Source organism: Podarcis erhardii (genome assembly GCF_964252035.2).
Source record: "Podarcis erhardii genome assembly, chromosome: 1".
NCBI classification, from domain to species: Eukaryota; Metazoa; Chordata; class Lepidosauria; order Squamata; family Lacertidae; genus Podarcis; species Podarcis erhardii.
Window position 1 is genome coordinate 12,851,299 of NC_138497.1, and position 22,903 is coordinate 12,874,201.

At 46.1% G+C, this 22,903-nt stretch overlaps 1 protein-coding gene across 5 annotated transcripts in view; it reads left to right on the top strand.

Moving 5' to 3' along the window:
- The window catches only part of CEP170B (centrosomal protein 170B), a 92,825-nt gene that overhangs the window by 46,083 nt on the left and 23,839 nt on the right, over window positions 1–22,903 (top strand). For all 5 annotated transcript variants that reach the window (XR_014155555.1, XM_081858334.1, XM_081858335.1 and 2 more), the window contains exons 7-12: window positions 9,901–10,017; window positions 10,560–11,036; window positions 12,571–13,340; window positions 14,250–14,429; window positions 16,079–16,214; window positions 17,584–19,356. Coding sequence is in view for 4 of the 5 variants with exons in the window: in XM_081858334.1 (XP_081714460.1) it covers window positions 9,901–10,017; window positions 10,560–11,036; window positions 12,571–13,340; window positions 14,250–14,429; window positions 16,079–16,214; window positions 17,584–19,356 (3,453 nt within the window). In the remaining variant the exon portion in view is untranslated. The remainder of the gene's footprint in view (window positions 1–9,900; window positions 10,018–10,559; window positions 11,037–12,570; window positions 13,341–14,249; window positions 14,430–16,078; window positions 16,215–17,583; window positions 19,357–22,903) is intronic.

Here is a 22,903-nt window from a genome sequence, read left to right on the forward strand (position 1 = left end):
TGTCAGGAAGTTCTTCCTAATGTTTAGGTGGAATCTTCTTTCTTGTAGTTTGGATCCATTGCTCCGTGTCCGCTTCTCTGGAGCAGCAGAAAACAACCTTTCTCCCTCCTCTATGCTTGTCCCAGGTCACTCACAAATTTAGATACCAGGCTCAGGCACAGTCTATGTTCTGGAATCCTTTGGTCTAAAATTGCTTGCTTTCCACAGGCAGGGAATCTTTTTTTGAGGAAAGGCGAGAGGAAGGAAGGAAGGAAGGAAGGAAGGAAGGAAGGAAGGAAGGAAGGAATAATCATTTACAGATTTAGTAGTCTGGGAAAATACGAAAAAGGTCTTCCGTGCCAGAAAAGCTAGCAGAGTAGTCCCAAGGTGAGCCTCCCCTAGAGAGAGCATTCCATAATTGTGGGGCCACCACTGAGAAGGCACCTGCCTCATTTCTGATGCTCACCTGGAGAATGGCCTCCTGCAAAGGGGTTTCTTCAGTTGCCGTGGTTCTGAACTGTACAGGGCTTTATGTGGCAGATGCATTTGATCATGTTCAGGGCTGTGAACCACCCTAAGGTATTTGGATGAAACATACAAATTTAAACAATAAATAGTTGATCAGTTTTGTTGAGTTGATTATTAAACCGATTGGTTTTAATGGGGTTTTGAATAAATGTTCAGTTAATTGCCACTGCTATGAATTCCATTGTGTTATTGTGAGACTCTTAATCTCAGGGTTGTGGGTTTGAATCTCATGTTGGGCAAAAGATTCCTGCATTGCAGGGGGTTGGTCTAAATGATCCTCGTGGTCCCTCCCAACTCTGATTCTATGCTTCTATCTTATCCCTTCTTCATTATTCTGAAGGAGTACGACGATCCCACGAGGGCTGTATTGCACTCTTCTCAACGCATTGATCCGTTAATGAAAGTCTTATGCAACAGGTGTGTGGTTTTGCATTACACCACCAATCCGGCTCTTGTAGACCCTTTTAGTCGTCCCCCTCCCTAAGTTTGAGGATTGGAAGTGGGTTTAAATCATTAATGGAATAAAGAACATAATACCTTTAGCAGAAAAGTGGGCTTACTCAGTCATGGTGGAAAAGAAGCTTTGGAAGGAAAACTGCTGGGTTAAGCCTGTAGGTATTTAGTAATTTGCTTCTAACAAATTGAAGCGAGCTCCGAAGTGAGCAAATTTCATTTGTTTGTTTTCCTTCTGTTGGAAGTTGAGAGCCCAGGAGAACCGAGCTAGGAATCCAAACAAGTAAAGTCTCTTTCATTCCCTCTCGTTGCCTGCAATACGTTTTTGTAAAATGTTGAAAAAGCAACACAGTGAAAGTTTGTATGAGATGATGATTATTATTTTGCTACCTTTTCTCAATACATCGCAGAAGCCAGCTTCAGCAAGCGTCATTCCACGGTCCTGAGAACTTTTATTGAGACCCAAGTCTGTTTCAATTCCCGATCATCAGTTGCCTGTGCTTTGCAATATTTTGTTTTCATTTCATAAAAACAGATTGGAAAAGAGAGCTCTGTCCTCTTGCAATTTAGGAATTAGCTGATCCCCCTGATTAGATTAGGAAGGAGTATAGCACATGATTTGCCCCTGGGCTCATCCTACAGCTCTGAAGTCATCTTCCTTCTCTCCTGAGCCCCAGGTAGGCTTTACCATTTGTTTTCCTTTATGCATGGAAGCTGGCTGCAAATTTGCGTCTTTTGGAATTGATTTGTGGAATAGCACAGGACTTTGGCAGTTGGTGTTGTGGATACTTTGCAGGTATGAAGTGATTTAGTTCTCTTGGTCAGCCCAAAATACTGTTTTAAACCGCGGTGCGACCCTAAGTATATCTACTGTGAAATAGCCTCACTCTGTTCCATGGGGCTAAATTTGCTTAGCATTTACAATGATCTCCCTCCTACTTTTTTTTGAGAAATGAATGTGGTTTTCAAAGAGATGTGCTCTTATTGTGTTATCTATATCATCTATCTATCATCTATCTATCTATATCATCCATCTATCTATCTATCTATCTATCTATCTATCTATCTATCATCTATATCTATCTATCTATCTATCTATCTATCTATCTATCTATCTATCTATCTATCTATCTATCTCATCATCATCTATCATCTATCTATCTATCTATCTATCTATCTATCATCTATCTATCTATCTATCTATCTATCTATCTATCTATCTATCTATCTATCTTATCTATCTATCTATCTATCTATCTATCTATCTATCTATCTATCTATCTATCTATCTTATCTATCTAGCTATCTATCTATCTATATCTATCTATCTATCTATCTATCTATCTATCATCTATCTATCTATCTATCTATCTATCTATCATCTATCATCTATCTATCTATCTATCTATCTAATCTATCTATCATCTATCTATCTATCTATCATCTATCTATCTATCTGTCTATCTATCATCTATCTATCTATCTATCTATCTATCTATCTATCTATCTATCTATCATCTATCTATCATCTATCTATCTATCTCTATCATCTATCTATCTATTTCTATCATCTGTCTATCTATCTAGCTATCATCTATCTATCTATCTATCTATCTATCTATCTATCTATCTATCATCATCATCATCATCATCTCCTTCCTTCTGCTAAGAAGGCTTTGGTATCGTTTAAAAAACCCTGCAATACCTGTTTTGCCTGGGCGCAAAGGATGTGTGGCTGGTACATTGTGGCTGGTAGGACAGATCTCTGATTTAATCCCTGAAGTTCAAGATGCAGTTCCTCTCCTACCAGTGAGAGTGATGTGTGTCTGAAAATATGTGAATGAGCATATCTCTGTGTGTGACCAGGCCCTCGGAGGGGGTGACTGGACACCCCCTGAGCTGTAAAAGATTAACTGCCCCTCTAATTCTTGAGGGACAGGTGGGGAGGGGGAAGGTTTGAGCGCCTACTTTCCCCCCTCACCATGTTCTGAACCCTGCACCAGCTGTCATGATTCAAACTGGCAGGCAACTGGGCTTCCCCACCACAGCTTCTGCTCACTCCAGGAGAAGTATAGAAAGCCATAGAAATAGGCCAGAAAGTGATCCCTTCTCCATGCAGATCTTCCTCAATCTAGGCATAGCAATAGGAAAATGGGGGCAGTGGTTGGCCGGAAATACATACCTGCTGAAAAGCCCTGCTCTTTAAGCTGGATAGCTCAGTTGCTTAGAGTGTGGTGCTGATCATGCCAAGGTTGCAGGTTTGATCCCCGTAAGGGACAGCTGCATATTCCTGCATTTCAAGGGGGTTGGACTAGATCAGGCATAGGCAAACTCGGCTCTAGATGTTTTGGGAGTACAACTCCCATCATCCCTAGCTAACAGGACCAGTGGTCAGGGATGATGAGAGTTATAGTCCCAAAACATCTAAAGGGCTGAGTTTGCCTATGCCTATGCCTATGCCTGGACTAGACAAACACAAGGGTCTCTTCCAGCTCTACAATTCTATGATACTTCTTCTTTGTTGATCACTCGTAGCCAAATAAGATTGTCTTCCATGAACATGGTTTCCACAGTAAGTCCATAAGTGACTGTGGAGGCTAATTCTGGATTCCCACGTCCTTCCACAGTGAGGACATAGGTTTCTGGGTGGTGTTGATCATGGTGAGGGTTTGCCAAGTGTGCCTTCCTCTTAGCACATTTCTCCCTTTTGTCCTGAGTTCGAGCGTCTTCAAAGTCCATGACACCTTTGGTAAAGGCTGTTCTCCAACTGGAGCACTCACAAGCCAGTGTTTCCCAGTTGTTGATGTTTATACTACATTTTTTAAAGATTTGCCTTGAGAGAGTCTTTAAACCTCTTTCGCTTTCCATTTTTAAGTTTGCAATAGAGTAGCTGCTTTGGAAGATGATAATCAGGCATCCGAACAACATGACCAACCCAGCGAAGTTGATGTTGAATCATTGCTTTGACACTGGTGATCTTTGCTTCTTCCAGTACACTGACATTAGTTTGCCTGTCTTCCCAAGTGATTTGCAAAAATTTTTGGAGACACCGTTGATGGAATCTTTCGAGGAGTTGGAGATGGTGTTTATAAGTGGTCCATGTTTCACAAGCACTTGCAGTACACATGGAAAGTGAATGAGTGTCTCATCAGAAGAACATGCCCTGGCCAGGACACCATGCGTAGTGCTCCTTTGGTCCAGTTGGCCTTTGCTGGAGTCCAACATGACAGCATCCGCTTGGTGTTGTGACCCCATGATCCACCTTTAGCTCCCCACCCCCTCGTTGAAGACCTGTGATTTAAACCACCAAAGATTCAATCAGATTCCCCACCCTGCTTTTCTGCTATTTTTTTCCCTCACTGCCAGTCCATTCGTTATCTGTGTCTGCTGGAGATGGAAGCTGTTAATAATGAATGGGGGAAAGGCTAGACTGCAGTGGTATGGATTTTCATTTTGAGAGAGATGCCTTTGTTACAAACCGCCTGTAACAATCCGCCACTTTTTCTTTGTCTCTCTGAAGGATGCTTTTCCTTTCTTTGGGGTGTGTGTGGGGGGGGGGGGAGAGGGGTCACTTAAAAACTTCCATTGGCAGCCCAGGCACTCGTATGTGTGTGTGTTTGTGTGCTACTTTTGTGGGGGGAAAATGTGCAGAAATATTTTGGGCCCAAAGAAAATAGAGTGAGCTGCTGCCATGATCAAAGCTGCAGGAACCATCAATTAAAAGCCGTCTCTTGGGACAACTGCCCTTATTCCAATGTGTGGTTCTCCTTCCTCTGATCTGCCCAGACGGTATTTTTAGATCAGCACTCACGTTCATTGTCTGGAGAGAGCTGGTGCAGTGCCCTCTTTGCAATCGCTCATTTTATTTTTATTGACTTTTTAGTGGGACAGAGAGGGGGGTTGGGTGCCGTGCTGCTTCTCCTAATGCACTGCTGGGTTGATCTAACGTGGCTCCTGGCCTCCCGTCCCACTTATGGCTAATGCCTCCCTCTTCCCACCTCTCTCTTTCTTTACCACTTTCTGCCACATCTGCTGGGGAATTCCAAACTCTGCAGAACTTGCACGCCATAGATCTAAAGCGCATCCAACACGTCGTGCCCTTTCAAGTGTGTGATGCGCCCTCTGGTTGCCGTCACCCACTCAGGTCCCAAAAACCACAGTTTGCTGCCTTTGGGCATTAACCCTGCTGTCGCCCTCCTGCAATCAGCTTGTACCATGGATGTGTTAGCACTGTTTTCCCCAGTACTCCCATTGGCCCTCAAATTCCTTCTCCCGTGAGCTTGAACAAAAGAGTTCAATCCAAAGAACCGAACAGGGCATCCCGGAAATTCAGGAGTACCAGGATTGGGAAGGACTCTTCCCCCCGCCCCCTTGTGACTCGAGGGAGGTGGGTTCAAGAGATGCTGTCAGTCAGTGCTGGCAGTGCCAGGAAGAAACCGTCCGTGGCTCAGGTGAGGCAGCAGTGTTCATTCGTGTTTGTTCAGCCAAAGGCCTGGTTGTAGAGCAACGTTGTTGCCTGGCTCCTAAAGATATGTAGTGAAGGTGCCAGGCAAGCAAACAAGGAGCCACCGCAGAAAAGGCCCGTTCTCATATTGCTGCCCTCCTGACCTCTCGTGGGAGAAACATGCAAAGAAGGGCCATGGAAGAGGATCGCAGGGTCCGGGTTGGTTCTTATGGGGAGAGGAAGTCCTTGAGTGTCTTGAGCTGTGAATGATGGCAAATGGGACCTGCAGCCAAATTTTGCAGGGTGCGAGCTAGTCCTCCTTCCCCCCCAGTATATTCCATCTCTCTCTCCACCACCAGTTTTCCACTGAACACACACACAGTCTTGTGGATTCTCCCATCTCAAGCCTTGATTCTACCACCCAATTTTTCTTCTTGTATTTCTGCAAATGTTGAGATTCTCCCCCATCATTCTCTTGTCCCTTCTTTGGCTACCTAATAATTGGCTCCTGGAGAATTAAGTTCGTTATTAGTATATACATGATAGATGACACCTTGTTCTGGAACTCCCATAATGCTTTGCTGGGTTAAATACAGTCCACTGGAACTTGATAATTTTGATTGGCGGTGCTCTGTTGGTCTTCCTTTTCATCTTTTTTGCTTGCCCGTTTTTATCTTGTTAATCCCACTCTCGCTCTCTCCCCACCCCCAAATGTCGGTGGTGTTTGTAGTATCGCTGCTGCCACCCAACAGTTCAATATTTATCTAGACTAGTGACCTCGATCCTGTCATTTAAAGGGATGCTGTTCCCCACTTCGCCCTCCCTGGGCTGTCTGGCTGGATTGATGAGCCAAGAAAAGTGCCTGAATGAATTGGAGCCATCTGGACCGGCTGGCATAAAAAGTTGTGGCAGAGGGTTGGGGCGGCGGATGGGTGCTTAATGAGCCAGGCTCTGAGACACTGACTCTAATACAATTAGGACGACAGAACTGTTTAGTTACTTTTCACTGAAGCTTCAGGCACTGCCGGTTGACTCTTTATGTAGGCTTCTTCTGAGCTGTGGGTTAGGGGGTTTAGGCTGTAACCTTTGGCTCCAGGTCATGGCTTCAGCCTCAGCGGGTCCAGGTGAGATCAGTGCTTGGGATAGGAAACTTCCCGGAAACCCTATTGCAGTGGTACAATTCGGTGGTTTTAGAATCTGGACGTGATGGTCTTATCACAGCAGTGGAGAACCTCTAGCCCATGGGCCCATTCAATAATTCACTTTGTACTCCACCCTTCATTTGAGGATCACAGGGTGGTTTACAATATAAAAGCACAAATTGTTGTTGTTAAAATTTCTATAACACCGTTCACCCAAGGATCACAGTATAAAAACAGCTGCAGCTAACATGGTCAGTGGTCAGGGATGATGGGAATTGGGAGTCCACAAGTGAGAGCCAGTGTGGTGTAGTGGTTAAGAGCAGTGGACTCGTAACCTGGTGAACCGGGTTCGCTTCCCCGCTCCTCCACATGCAGCTGCTGGGGGACCTTGGGCCAGTCACACTTCTCTGAAGTCTCTCAGCCCCACTCACCTCACAGAGAGTTTGTTGTGGGGGAGGAAGGGAAAGGAGAATGTTAGCTGCTTTGAGACTCCTTTGGGTAGTGATAAAATGGGATATCAAATCCAAACTCCTCCTCCTCCTCCTCCTCACAAACATCTGGAGCAGGGGTCAGCAACCTTTTTCCGCCGTGGGCTGGTCCACCGTCCTTCAGACCATGTGGGGGGCCGGACTATATTTCGAAAAAAAAAATATGAACGAATTCCTATGCCCCACAAATAACCCAGAGATGCATTTTAAACAAAAGCACACATTCTACTCATGTCCAAACACCAGACAGGCCCCACAAATAACCCAGAGATTCATTTTAAATAAAAGGACACATTCAACTCATGTAAAAACACGCTGATTCCTGGACTGTCCATGGGCAGGATTGAGAAGGCGATTGGGCCGCATCTGGCCCCCGGCGCCTTAGGTTGCCTACCCCTGATCTGGAGGCACCATATTGCCTGTCCCCAGTGTAGAGTAAGTTCTAACCTGACCCTTCCCCCCCCCCCCAGTCTCCATAAGAAGAGCCCTGCTGTATTGGACCAAAAGATTTATCTAGTCCAGCATGGTGTTCTCCTGGTGGCCAACCTCCTGCTTCTGGGAAGCCCACCAGCAGAATATGAGCATAATGGCCCTCTCCCTATCTGTGAAATGGGTATAATAATGACCTACCTCAAAGCAATGGTTTAAGACCACGATGGGGGAACCCTGGAGCCCAGCAGATGTTGTCGGACTGCAAGTCTCATCGTCCTTGATCACATCTGGAGGGCCAGAGCTTCCCCATCCCTGATTTATGGCAAAACAGTAGAGTACAGCAGTCTTCTGTGAGATAAAAGTGCTACGAAAAGCGTTGCTTTTATTAATAATGATGGAAGAAGGATGGGCAAGTCGGTACACATCATGGAAAGAGATTTCAGGGGAGGCATCCAGAAAGAGAGCAGTAATTATGCGTTTCAAGTTCTTGCTTGTTTTATCCTCGACTCTTGGGGTGTGAATTATAATTTTAAAAGGGTACATAGCATGTCCAGGGCTGGATTTAGGTCTGATGAGGCCTTAAGCTACTGAAGGTAATGGGGCGTTTTATATGTCCAGCTGTCTTTTGTCAACAACAAATTGTCGCTGTTTTTAGTGTTGAATATATGCTGTAGGGTAATTTATGGACCTAATAGGTATCTAAAGCCATTTGCACATAACAAAATAGGTATTTTATCAAAGTAATTGTTGAACTGAAATACAATTAAGAAGTATATTAATAGTGAAATAATTATTAAGCTCTAACTGTATGTAGGTTTTATTTTATTTGTTTTTTATCTTATATTTTGGAAATGTACATGCAGTTTTTCCCCTTTAATTTTTTGGGGGGCCCCCAAGAGAGTGGGGCCCTAAGCTATAGCTTGTTTAGCTTATAAGTAAATCCGGCACTGAGCATGTCAGGCTGAAGCAGAACCCCTGTGCTGAAGATTTCAGCTCCCCTTTAAAGCACTTATGCCAGTCCCCACAAACCAACCTCGGTCTTCTGAAGATGAAGTTCAGGGATTGGTGGATTACTAGGGAGGCCAGTCACCCAGAGCGAATGTCTTTGTGCAGCCTGAATTTGCTGCACAAAGGAAGCAGTTGTAAGAATACCTTTTTGCTTGTTGGGATGCGGAGGTGATTCTGCACGGCTCTCCCAATATGACAATAAGTGCTTGTGTGTATTTTTAGTGGGGTGTGTTATGATGACTGGAAGCCCAAGGAACCTGTATTTCCGGTTCCCCTTGCTTATTTCTGCATGGGAAATGGCTCTCAGGTAGCTGAAGCTGTTTATTTAAGTGCCCATGTGCCCATTTTCATGCATGGTACTGAGTTTAAGCTACTATCTCCCTGGCTGGTGTGAACTGGCAGGGTTTTGGACGTGATGCTAGATCTACCACGCTACTCCTCTCCTGACCCCACTTAGCATTGCTCTGTCTGTGCTGTAAGAAGTCTGTGGATGGGTAAAAGAATACTTGTAAGCCTTCTGAGGGTTTAAAACTACAGTGGTACCTTGGGTTATAGACGCTTCAGGTTACAGACTCCACTAACCCAGAAATAGTACCTTGGGTTGAGAACTTTACCTCAGGATGAGAACGGAAATCGTGCGCCGGCAGCGTGGTGGCAGCAAGAGGCCCCATTAGCTAAAGTGGTACCTCAGGTTAAGAACAGTTTCAGGTTATGAACGGACCTCTGGAATGAATTAAGTTCTTAACCCGAGGTACCACTGTATATATCTGTCTCTTATTGGTAATACATTCTTAGCATCAGGACTTGTCAACAGCCTGGTTTTAGAAAGACTTGGAAGGGGCGTCCTTATTGAACTGGCTTAACAAAGTTTGGCAATTGGCCCTGACAGAGAAATTGACCAAACAAAATACCACTAGCTGGAGTACAGAGATGCAGAGACTCATTTAAAACTTACCGGTACTGTTTTAATGAATAATAATAAAGAACTTCTGCAGGCAATCGAGACTTTTTTGGTTGGTCTAGGTTAAATAATAGTCCACATTTTAGACTTCTGACTGAGTGTTATGCTGTGTTTTCAGTATATGCTTTGCAATGATTTTTTTTAAAAAAATAAAATAAAAATCAAGTTACATACGTGTCTTCAAGTGAACCATGATTTAGCTTGCCAGGTATTCCAAAGAACCAATATTTGGAACCAAGGTTTGCATTTGGCCAAGTAGCACCATTTAAAAGCCAGTCTGACTACTTCAGAAGCCTAAGCGGCGAGCAGTTGGTTTATGGAACACTTTTCATTAAATATTGTTGCCCTTAGTTTTCTAAAAGGTGTCCTTTGGAGTAGGTCTCCCTTTGCCACCATCTTGAACTTGATAGCAATAGCTGCCAGCAAACTAATGCTGCCTTGTGTGTGTGTGTTGTCTACCTCCAGAGACGACAACTACTTACCGCACACCCCTTTACGGCCAGCCATCATGGTGGGGGGAAGATGATGAAAACAATAAGTTGGAGTCAGCAGATGACAGAAGGCAAGACGAGCCGTATCCAGGTAAATATACCTGTTGCTTCTCTTTTCAACAGTTAAGGGTGAATAGTGTGAATAGAAACTTTACATAACTGTGACTTTATTGAATTGCATTAATTCATTTTGAGTAATTTGCTGGTGTTGTGTGCTTTAATTGTATGCTACTGTGTTTGGTTCATTTTATTTATTTCAAACAATTTATATACCGTTTGATTGTGGGGGGGGGACTTAATGCAGTTTACAAAAAAGATAAAGCAATAAAATGATCACTAAAAGATTTGCAACCATATTTTAAAACCTACAGAAAGTTAAAACTGCAATAGAATGGACTGAAACAGATTCAAACTTGTAGAAACTTTCAAAACTTCTACGTAGACTTTGATTTTGATATTGTGATGTTTGCTGTTGGGTTTTTAAATGTTTTTTTGTGTTGTGATTGTTGTGAGCTGCTTTCTGCTCTGCGTTTGTTGTTGTAAAAGTGGAAGGCAAGTATTAAATAAAATAAAAATAAAAAGCTTTGATGTCAAATTAAAAGAATAAATAATACTTCCCCCTTTACCCCGCAGAGAGAACAAAAGACATAGGTCAGCACGGAGAGGAAATCAATGGGAACATCACCGGCTACAGCGATCCTCAAGGCGACTCTGTCTACGCCTTCCGAAGGGAGCCTAGTTACTTTGAAATCCCAACGAAAGAATTCCAGCAGCCGGTGAAAACTCCAGAGGCCCAAGTCCACGAAATCCCCACCAAAGACATTGACGCGGTGGCGCTGCCCGTCGTGCAGAGCCACGCCTCTTTCACCATAGAGTTTGACGACTGCACCCCGGGTAAAATAAAGATAAAAGATCACGTCACCAAATTTTCGCTCAGGCAGAGAAGGAACCTCGGCAAAGAAGCCGGCCACGCGGAAATGATCTCGGCAGAGAGCAAAGTGGCCGACTGGCTGGTGCAGAACGACCCGAGTCTCATGAGGAGGCCGTCCCCGGGAGAGGATGTGTACAGTACGAAAAGCGACCTCCCAGTTCACGTCAGGACTCTGAAAGGTAAATGCCAGTTTTGCTAGAGTTGCTAGCTGTGGCCCAGGGCATTCGTTGGCTATAGATGCCTTCCTTATTCTTCTTTGAAGGGATGGGGAGCATTTGAAATTACAGACGTTTGGAATGTGAACTTGCACAGTTTGGAAATCCCTGCTGCATTGTGAACTTGAGTTTCAATCTCTGCATTAGGCCCTTGTTCGTCATGGGGTTTGTCCTGCTACCAGCCATCTTTCTGTTCCATTTCTCCCATCCTTCCAAGGATACTCTTCCCAAAGCGAGGGAGGAGTTTCTTGGAGCTGGATGGTCTTGCTTTTGGGTGCGCAAGAAATCTTGCAGGTCTGCTTATGCTAGTGAGCATGCTTGGGAGCATCATCCCGCCAGGGTTCATAGGATTTGTAGTGTCCTGTGCATAGCTGTCAACCGTCCCTTATTTGACGGGAAACTCCTTTATCCTAGCGCCATGTCCCGCTGCTGTCCCTTATTGATGATGTCCCTTAGATTTCCCGGGTTTCAAAGCAAGCCGCTCCTCTCCCTCCCTCCCTGCCGGCCAGGGAGGAGGGAGGCTCTAATTGTGTTGCTTGGCTGCTTTGCTCACCCAATAAGGAGTCTAAGAACGACTGGGGGGTGGAGCTTGCATGCCTTGTGCCGATCAAATCGGCCGCATTGCCTGGGGACTCGCCTTTGCTCAGTGCTTCCCAGCGGAGAGGTGACGGTGGTTTCCCTTGCTGCATCCCCTTTGCCGGGTTGCTGCACTGTGGGAACCACCGCTTGAGGCTTCGTTTGGCTTCTGAGCCTTTGGCTCAGAAGTTGAACATACCTGTGCTTAGAAAATCCCTTGTTTTGGATGCTGATCCCTTATTTTCGAGGCTGCTAGTCCCTTATTTTCAAATCTGTAAGTTGACAGCTATGGTCCTGTGACTCCTCACAAACATGAACCGGGAGGCACAGAAAGCCATGAACCCCAGCAGCAGATGTTGTCTACCTTTAAACAGAAGTCTGCAAGACCATTTGTGGTCTCAACGAGTCCTCTCTGCCAGGAGTTTGCCTGTCCTTTGGAAGCATAAGTCTGCTTGGAAGTAGGGAGACTGTGAAGGAAAGGGAAGGGTTGCTTTCCTTGTATCCCTCCACCCCGAAAAGATTAGAAGCCCTTCTGGGGGACAGTTCACTAAGTAAGCTCAGAAAAAAAAGTTTGTTTCCTAAGAGAAATAAACCGCGTGCATGGTTAAACTATGGAATTCACATTCTCAGGATGTAGGTATGGCCACCGACTTGGATGGCTTAAAAAGAGGAGGGGACAAATTCATGGAAGATAAAGCTGTCATTGGATAATAGCTGCAATGACTATGTTCTGCGTCTCCTGTTGCAGGCAGTATTCCTGCAAATCCAAGTTGCTGGGAATTGCAAATGGAGAGAAAGTGCTTTCGCCACCCAGGTCCTGCTTGCAGGATTAGATGGGCTCCTCTGTTGATGTTTGGGGCAGTGGCACAGCAGTAAGTACTCTCTGTCCCAGGACAACTCTAACTGCATATCCACTTTGCAGGGAACAGGCATGAAGATGGAACTCAGAGCGACTCTGAAGACCCAGTAGCCCCCAAAGAGGATGAGACTCCTAGTAAAGAACATCTGGCTGAGCAAGCCCGTCTCCAGCGCCAGATTCGCCGCGACCCCCAGGAGATGCTCCACAACCAGCAGGCCTTCGTCATCGAGTTCTTCGACGACGACACGCCTCGGAAGAAGAGGTCGCAGTCCTTCACGCACAGCGGCCAGTCCAACCAGAACGACGTGGACCCCGCCTTGAAGACCAAGATTGAGAAGCGCAAGATTACCGTCCCCGCGGAGAAACCGGGGAGCTCTGTGCTCTCACCCCATCTGCCTGCGGCGGGAACCAAGGGTCCAAGCAACTCTTTCACAGCCCCCAGAGCCGGATCCTTTAAGCGGGAGAAGACGGAGGAGCGGATCAGCTCCTCGTCGTCGTCGAGGACCTCTGGAAAGAACCATGGCAGCGTGGGGAGAAAGTCGAAGATCGCTCAGGAGTTTGCTGCCGAGTGTTTAAGGGAGAGCTCTCAAGCTGCGAAGGCTAGCGTTGAGAAGCCAGCCCTGACACCAGCCCCGCTCACCCCGCGGGTTGTAGTGCCGCCGCCGCCGCCACCAGCACCCGAAATAGTCCCTGAACCAGTGGCTGCTGATCCTAAGTTGGTCAAAGCGAGGAAACAAGAGGAAGACGACAGCTTGAGTGAAACGGGCACGTATACCATTGAGACGGAGTCGCAAGATAAAGAAGTCGAAGAGGCTCGGAAAATGATCGATCAGGTGAGCCTGCCGTTCTTCGGAAAATTGAACTTTGTGTTGTTTGGCCCCCTTGATAGTTGCAGCAATTGGTGTAAACAGAGCAAGGCCCAGGGCAAATGTAACAACAACAACAACAACATTTTTTATTTATACCCCGCCCTCCCCAGCCAAGGCCGGGCTCAGAGCGGCTTACAAGCAATAATAAAAACAAGATGAATGATTACAACTTAAAAACAAAAATAAAATGCAACATTAAAATAATGGAACATTAAAATATTAAAATGTAGCCTCATCGCAGGAGGAGAAAGGAAAAGAAAAAAGAAAGAGGGGGAGGGAATCAAATTGACTCCAAGCCAAAGGCCAGGCGGAACAACTCTGTCTTACAAGACCTGCGGAAAGAAATCAGATCCTGCAGGGCCCTGGTCTCATGAGGCAGAGCTAGGCAGAGCTTTCCACCAGGCCGGAGCCAGAGTTGAAAAGGCCCTGGCTCTGGTTGAAGCTAATCTAACTTCCTTAGGGCCCAGGACCACTAGGGTGTTGCTATTTATGGACCTTAGGTCCTCCGTGGGGCATACCGGGAGAGGTGGTCCCGTAGGTACGAGGGTCCTAGGCTGTGAAGGGCTTTAAAGGTCAAAACCAGCACCTTGAACCTGACCCTGTACTCCACCGGGAGCCAGTGCAGCTGGAAAAGCACTGGGTGAATATGCTCCCATGGCAGGGACCCTGTAAGAAGCCTCACTGCAGCATTCGGCACCCGCTGGAGTTTCTGGGACAGCTTCAAGGGCAGCCCTGCGTAAAGCGAATTACAGTAGTCAAGCCTGGAGGTGACCGTCACATGGATCATGCATCACAAATGTAATGCTTCTTGACCTCGTGGATAGGAAATTCACTGTTTTGTTCTAAGCTGCCTTTCCCCCGTCTCTTTATCAGGTGTTTGGAGTTTTGGAGTCTCCAGTATTTTCCAGAATTTCCCCTGCCTTCAGGCCCGTCATAAAAGGTGAGAAGGAGGAGCTGGCTCACTTGATGGGCGAAAATGGCTCAAGTCCCAAAGTTACCATGATGCAGGTCATCGCTTCCAAAGTTGCCAGCGAGCACCACACGGAGATGCAGGTACAGTGAATGTGTGAAGGGCCCAGCTCTCACTTTGACTTTCCTTGCACTTGAGGGCAACTCGCATGCCTATTTCTGGCCCTCGGGGCTTATGAAGGTTTCGTTTTGTTATTTACCGAACAAAATTGTAGACCTCATTGACTGGTCCTCAAACGAAAGACCCCTAAGCGATTTAGAAAAAAACTTGTTAAAAATACCTATAGAAGCAAACCTTTAAAAACAAGTTACATGAAAAAAAAACTAGCGGTTTTATTAGAGGTGAAAGTAAGTGAGCGAGACTTTGCTAGTAACAGTCACTATTTGTTCCCAAGTATTGCGCGGTGAATAATGCGGAAGCCCTGCCTGCAGGCTTGCAACCTAATGGAACTGTAAATCTTGCTAAATCGCCCAAGGCAGTTTGGCGATGGTGCAGGCTTTTGCAGAAGAGATCAGGGAGCAAGACTTCAGTCCCTTTCACAGCTTGTTACTCTTCTCCATGCTTTGCAGGAATAGAATAAATTATGTGAAATAAGCAGATATATTTGCATCATTTATACGGGTAGCAGAGTTTAGCTCTTTTCTGAGCCTAGGTGGAACAGAGGGCACACACAAGCCCTGCCTGCATGTTGAAACCTTAATAATTTAAAATTGCCAAACAACAGTTAATTAGCTTGCTTTCGGCACCTGCTAAAAACTTCTTTGTTCAGCAAGCCTGCCCAGGCATGCAATTTGATTATATATCTGTATCTATGTTCTAAAGCTATTGATTTTGCTTATATTTTGATATAATTTTATTTCAATTTGATTTTATCAGCATTTTCAACCAATATTTTATATTGTCCTGTATCCGGGTTTCCCAAACTTTGTTCCCCAGCTGTTTTTAGACCACAACTCCCATCTTCCCTAGCTAGCAGGACCACAATGGTCAGGGATGATGGGAATTGTAGTCCCCAAAAAACCCCAAAACAGATGCAGATCTAAGTTTGGGAAACCCTGCTCTACCTAAACCACTAAGAGCCTTTTGTTGAGTTAATCAGTGTATAGATCTTTTCCAACAAATGAAATAAATAAGTGAATATAATCCTGTTGAATCCAAATTTGGCTTACGTCTGAGTAGGCACGTAGGGTTGAATTCAGCATTACACATTGGCATCATTCCATTGGCTCAAGAATTTTTGCGTGCCAAATCTCCCCTCCCCTCCATCTGTGCACTCCATCTGCACATTCTCCCACCCACCCTAAGCCAGTTCGGAGGGGAAGATTGGGGAGGGGAAAAGCCCCATTGTGATAGCAGAACTTCTGCCAGCTCATGCTAGCGCAAATAATTACTTGAGTCTTGCCCCATAATGTATGCTTGTTTTCTGTAGACATCCTCAGGCAATGATGGGTTGTATCCAATTGTACACTGCCCTGGGATCTTTTTTAATGAAGGGTGATTTTGAGTTTTTCAAAATAAACCAAACAGACAAATAGCGCCCCTCTGGTTACAGAAGGCTAGTGGATCCAGGTATCAGTTCTCTTCAAGGATTATATATTGGCATAGCATAGCATTTCCTGCTGGGAATTGAGCCATAGCAAACGTTGCCAAAAACAAAATGGCCAAATACTGTGCATTATGGTGAGAGTTTGTATGAACGGTGTGGGATTTCCCCTCCTCTCTCTATTTGCAGTTACCATTGGCATCTCAAGGTGGTCAGAAATGGGTATCGAGATGGGCAAGCCTTGCAGATAGCTATACAGACTCGGGATCTGCTCCTGGAGTTGGGGATGCTCACCTGCAGGGACCCCTCTCGCAGGCTGGCATAGGTAAGTACAGCACCTGGCGTCATTTTCACATTGCCAAAGGACTTTACCTAAAAAGGGACAGGTGACAAGCGCCCCTGGTCCTGTTTCCTCTTTCTGCTGCTGGATGCTCAATGTTCTGTTCTGAAAGGTCTGGAGGCGGCAACACGAGAACGGGCCTTTTCTGTGGTGGCCCCCTGTTTGTGGAATGCTCTCCCCAGGGAGGTTCAGCTGTTGCCTTCATTATATACCTTTAGGCGCCAGGTGAAAACATTCTTCTTCAACCAGACCTTTGGTTGATTGACATCCAGTGCCCTTTGTTGGGCGAGGCAAATATTGGTTTGTTTTTGTTCTTATTTTTATTGTGTACAGTGGTACCTTGGTTTTTGAACAGAATGCGTTCCGGGAGTCCGTTTGACTCCCGGAACCATTTGAAAACCAAAGTGTGGCTTCCAGTTGGCTGCAGGAGCATTCTGCAGCCAATCAGAAGCTGCGCCGGACGTTCGGCTTCTGAAAATTGTTTGAAAACCAGAACACTCACTTCTGGGTTTCGGTCGTTCGGGAACCAAATTGTTCGGGAGCCAAGGCGTTCGGCTTCCAAGGTATGACTGTATTTTGTGTTTTTTGTATTGTAATTTTATGTTGTAAACTGCCCTGAGATCTTTTGATGAAAGGTGGTATATCATCATCATCACCATCATCATCATTACTAAACTTCCTTTTTTGTTGGTATTTTCTTTTTTTATATATATTTTTATTGGGGCTTTTTTTAACATATCATTTCCAACAATCATATAACATGACTTCTTATCTTATACAATGTTTTAGACTTCTGTCAACACCTCTGATTATTTTTCGTTCTTTATCACTTATTCTGCATTTCTTAATTTCTCTATTACTCTTAATTATTATTAGCTAATAATTCTCCTCATAGTCTTTCTTGCAGTATTTCAGATAATCCTCCTTACAAAACTTCTTGCAGTCCTACTAGCGTAATCTGTTCATTACTTTTCAAATAGTTCGTATATTTACTCCAGTCTTCTAAGAATCTCTGATCCCGCAGGTTTCGAACCCTTCCTGTTACCGTATTTTTTGCCCTATAAGACTCACTTTTTCCCTCCTAAAAAGTAAGGGGAAATGTGTGTGCGTCTTACGGAGTGAATGCAGGCTGCGCAGCTATCCCAGAAGCCAGAACAGCAAGAGGGATTACTGCTTTCACTGTGCAACGATCCCTCTTGCTGTTCTGGCTTATGGGATTCAGAATATTTTTTTCTTGTTTTCCTCCTCCAAAAACTAGGTGCGTCTTGTAGTCTGGTGCGTCTTATAGAGCGAAAAATACGGTAATTTATCTAGTTCTGCGTAGTCTCAGTAAATGTATTTTCATTCCCCTTAGAAAAGGACTGCGGTCCCAGAGTGGCAGAGTCTGAGAGCTCCCTGGCGTTACGGACGAGGCGTCTTCTTCCTCAGCTCCCTCCTGGTGACAAGCCGGAAAGCCCTACGCCAACCATTTTGATTTGTCCAGAGGCATATTCCGACGTTTCACCAAGGAACGCTGCTAACAGCCACGTAGCAGAAATGTTTGTGGATCCTGCCAGCCGACTGGCGGTTCGGGAAGATTTGGATCCCGATAGCCTTAGTGACGCCAGCAAATCTGACGACGGATTTGGCTTGGAAAAACGCAGGAAGAGCCACAACAGCACCAAAACATTGGAGCAGAACCAGGGAAAGGCGGAAAACGTGAAAGCCAAAAACCACCAGCACACGGTGCCGAAACTTTCAGGTCTGAGAGCTTCCAGTGACCCGCTTTCAACATCTTTCTATATTGGCGACGAGGAAGAGGAAGTCGGGGTTCCTTCGAAACTTCCTTCCACCATTTCTCCTTCTCAGGCGGAAAAAGAAGAGGCTCTTTTCAAGTGTGGGAAGCCGGCGGCCAAAGGTGTCAGCAATACCTATGTCAGCTCCAACGGGAAAATGGTGATTTCGTTGCACCAGGGGCTTCCGCTTCCGGAGCAAGAAGTCGTGGCTGCGAAAGAAGCATCGTCCTTCGTCCGGCAGGAAAGCTTTACCAAAGAGAAATCGAGCAGCAACGTTCCTCAAAACCGGCTGCCGCATATCTCAAGCCACCCTCTGCTCAAAGATCTCGATGTCACCCGAGCAAATCGCATGGACTATAACCAAGACACCCACCTCCTCCTTAAAGATACAGAAACTGCCCTGGCAGCCCTGGAAGCCAAAATTCTCTGCCAAACCAACCAGCTTGACACTCTGGAGAATTCCCCAGGGCAGTTGGAAGACTCCTTGTCCGGAGAATCTGACGTGGACACGGCTAGCACCGTCAGCTTGGTGAGTGGCAAAAACTTACCCAGCCACTCGCCGAAGGGCAAACCCATGACAACCTCGCAAAAAGAGAAGATTTCTCCCACGCCTTCTGCCCCGGATCAGAGTCTTCAACCGAGCGCAAGGGAGCGGCTTTCAGAGAAGCGGAAAACTCTTCCGCTTGAGGCGGGGAGCAAAGGCGAAAACGCGAGACGCTTCCAAGTTAAGCGTAGCCCAGGGACCGGGGGCTCCCTGGACTATACAGATGACGAACGAAGTAGCAGCCTCCCATATCTGCCGGCGAATGAAATCGCCTCATCTGACCATGAGCAATCCACCTCGAGGCCTATCTCCAGGAAGAAGCCCTTCTCGCAGTCCACCAAAGAGGAGCACAACAAAGTGACGCCCACCGTGCAAAAGATCCAGCAGGTTCTCACCAGGTCCAATAGTTTGTCTACCCCGAGGCCCACCAGAGCCTCCAAACTTCGCCGGGCCCGGCTGGGGGACACCTCGGACAACGAGAGCGCCGATACCGAGAAAGCGACGCCTCACCATGAAGGAACGGCGGCGCCTTCCAAGCAGCCGGCGGAGGCCAAGAAGCTGTCGAGGCTCGACATCCTGGCCATGCCCAGGAAACGGGCGGGGTCTTTCACCGTGCCGAGCGACTCGGAGAGCGCACCAGCCAGGCCGACGTTCTCCGGGCGCAGCGCAGAGTCGTATTATTCTACCCGGAAGCCCCCCGTGTCGGAAGCCAGGAACGCCGCTAGGAAAACGGCGGCGGCAGTCGCTGCTTCGAAGCAGCCTTTCAGCAGGACACGCTCCAGCAGTGTCAAATACTCCTCTTCTTCTAGTGAGTAACTGTGTGTGTGGAGTGCTTGATCCTGCCATTGCTTGGAGGTATCTGTTTTACGTGCAGAAGGTCCCCAGGTTTGATCCCCAGCATCTCCAGGTAGGGCTGGGGAAAAGTCACCTGTCTGAAACGGCGGAGGGCTGCTGCCAGTCAGTGTAGACCCTACTGAGCTACATTCACCCAAGAGTCTGATTGCGCAGGGGTTCCCAGACTTGGGTTTCCAGCTGATTCTGGACCACAACTCCCAGGGATTGTGGGAACTGGTAGTCCAAAAACAGCTGGAGACCCAAGTTTGGGAAACCCTGGACTATGCTATCAGGCAACTTCCTATGTTTCCACATGTGTTGTTAGGATTTTAAAAAAATTCCAATCCAGAAGAAAACAATTTGGAAATAAATCTGCAGCCCTTTGCAACAGATACAGAACCCCGTACTTTTTAAATATTAAGCGCTGGGATTTTATGACCCAAAGAGAGTTCCCTTCTCCCTTGATTTGTATCTGTGGCGAACGTTGGCTGCCATTGCAATGCAGAAGCTCTAATAGCCCAACATCTGGTAATTCTGTAGCATAACCCTGCTTGATAGCTTCCTGAATCATCTGGTGGTATAGGCAGAAAACACTGAACTGGGGTGGACTCTTGGTTTGTTGCAATAAGGTAATTATTATATATTCTCAGTGCCCTTGCTTTGAATTGTTCTGTGACCTCTGAATACTCACTAGCTGCTTGTTCTTACGTCAGGCTTGCCTCGTTGCCTGTGGTAAGTACAGATCTTTTCCTGGCAACCAGACAGGGGAACTTGCGGAATTGCAGGAAGGTTAGAGTTTGAAGCTTTCAGCCAGCAATGTGCCAATCAGTCACAAGCATTGCTTAGGAACTTTTGCTTAGAAACACTGAAAAAGGGACTAATTTTTCTCAGTTGTTTAAAAAAAGGGGGGGTCACCCCGAAATGAAAAGTTGGGCTCACCATATATGTAACTGTTACTACTCATATTAGTATTAGCACTTTTAAAAAGTGTATGGAACTGTGTAGAATTTTTACGGCTGCCTGGAACTTCCTAAAACTGTGTTGGCGAATCACTGAAAGCAGGAGCCATCCATGCTCCAGATACCAAGAAATAATCAGTGTGCAGAATGTGCAGTCAAAGTGATGTGGGAACTTTATGGTTCTTGCAGCGGAAACAAAGGCAAACTGCAACCTTGATTGATTCTAAGCAATAATGTACATTGTACAAAGCATTGTACAAGTATTAGAAAGTTCGCAAGCCCTATTTTTCCTGTATACATGCTATGTATATAGCATAATACCGTGTACAGTTACATATACAAAAAATTATTTATTGATTTCGGGGTCACCTTTCTTTTCAAAAGATTTGGAAATGACAGTTCATTCCTTTGTTTTTAGGGGAAAGTTCATCTAACTAATCTACAGGAACACGAGGTTGTAAAAAAAGGTTATAACCCTAGTAATCATATGTCTTGTCAGACGTTTGCAAGCTGCAGGAGTCGCCCTGCATTAATTCCCCATCCATCTGCATTGAACATGGGGGAAATAGTCCATCTGATGTAGAGCACGGCTGGGGAATGTCTGGCCCTCCAGGTGTTCTCGGGACACAGCTTCAAACAACCCTGGCCATTGGCCATGCTGGCTGAGTCTGATAAGAATGGGATTCCCAACCGCATCCTGCAAACTGACCTCCCCCTCTTCCTAGGAGTTAATTCCTATTACTTTTCATTCAGCACAAGCACAAACTGAGATTGCGGGAAGTTCCTTTGACCTGATGCACTCCTAGCGGCTGAGCCCTGGGTGATGCAGTTCCTTTTAATTTACGAGTAGCTGCTGTTTGTTGCTGGATAATGCTTAAGCTGTTCACCACTCCAATGATTTAAACTTTGCAGATGACACTGTGATTTAATGGTGCTGTGTGCATAATAACAAAGCGGGGATTGCGGTGTGCATTGTTGGTACTGCAGAGCTGAAGTGGTTTAATCGCCATGACTTCCCTCGAGGAACCCTGCGACTCACCGCCTGGCGACACCGCCGAGTCGCTTTGCCGAGAGACGACGGCCCATCCTAACCGTGCCTAATCTTGTTCCAAATGAATTGGTTTTTGTCTTCCATTTCCTTTGCCCCAACGGCTAACCGGGTTTTAGTGTCAAATTAACCTTGGGAGTTACTACGCATCAGTATACGACTAACACGACTAACCTACTAATTCCACCGGGGTTATGGACCTTGTGCAGGCATTATGCTTTGTTCTCGTGTCATACATGGTGCCAGGTGTGGGACACATAAGGGCAGGCCCTGGCGGAAAGGCAGTGCCTGCAAAACCCTTTGGGCAGCACATCCCAAGTACAGACAATTAGCTTGTTTTGGGGCAGTGCAGAAGCGCTTTGCAAGCCCTGTGCTTGTCACTTGGGGAGCACTGAGCATGGGGCTTGCAAAGTGATCCATGCTTGCAAAGCCCCTTTGGGCCAAGCCTCATCCTTACCTTTCCCATGCCTGATGTCATATAAAATATCAGAGGTGGAGCATGTTGGCTGTGGTTTGGCTGAAACAGCCTTTCGGGCCAAATGGGGAGGGCTGGCGGGCCCAATTTGGCTCATGGGCTGGAGGTTCCCCACTGTTTACACACACACTCAGAGTCTGGGGGAGGAGATTGTGGCTGCTTTGCTCCTCGCTGCTTGTCCCATTGTTGAGCTGAGCTATTCCACGCTTTGCCTTAACATGCCTTCCAAAGCCAGGTTTGTGGATTAGCTCTCTCCAGGCTCTCTCAGGGGTAGAACATCTGCTTTGTACACAGGAGATCCTTAGTTCAATCCCGGCATCGCCAGGAGAGAACCCTGCCTCAGTTCTTGGAGACTCAGTCGGTGTAGACAATAATGAGCTAGATTGACTCAAATAGTCTGATTCAGTTTAAGGCAGTTTCATATGTTCCTGTGGGCTCTGCGCAGCAGCAGAATGACCAGGGGTGAGCAAAGCGGTCGCAATCACCTCTACCAGAGCCTGTGCAAGAGCACTAAGCCAAGGTTTGGTGTGGTGCGATGTGCAGTGTTCCAGCTTCCCAGTTATGTGTCTTTTTTCTCGTGAGCAAATGGATAAGAGAAAAAAGTCAACGTGGAGAAATGTAAACACCGCAATGCAGCTGATAATCACTTATCAGAATTGGTGCACTCTGATAAAGCACAATAACTTTGAAGCTGAAAAAAGGATCTTTCGGTAGCCCGGTAAAAGAATTTCCAGGGAAACAAAATGAGTGGTTTCTCTCCCCTTGACCAGGAACATCTGTTTTGGGTGTAAAAGGGTGTTGCCTGTAAACTGCAGCCAAATGCGGCGTATAAATGCTGCAGGGCAAACCCAGGGATCTCATGGAAATAATTATGACCATGAACATGGTGTGAGCAATCTCCAAATGGGGCTCCCCTTCTGGTTGAAGTTTCCTCTTTCACTTGGCTGAGCTTGTTTACACAGTCAGTAATCCCAAGGCAATTAATGCTCATGGAGTTGTTAAATGGTGTGCATGAAGCAAGTCAAAAGTAAGGGAAGAT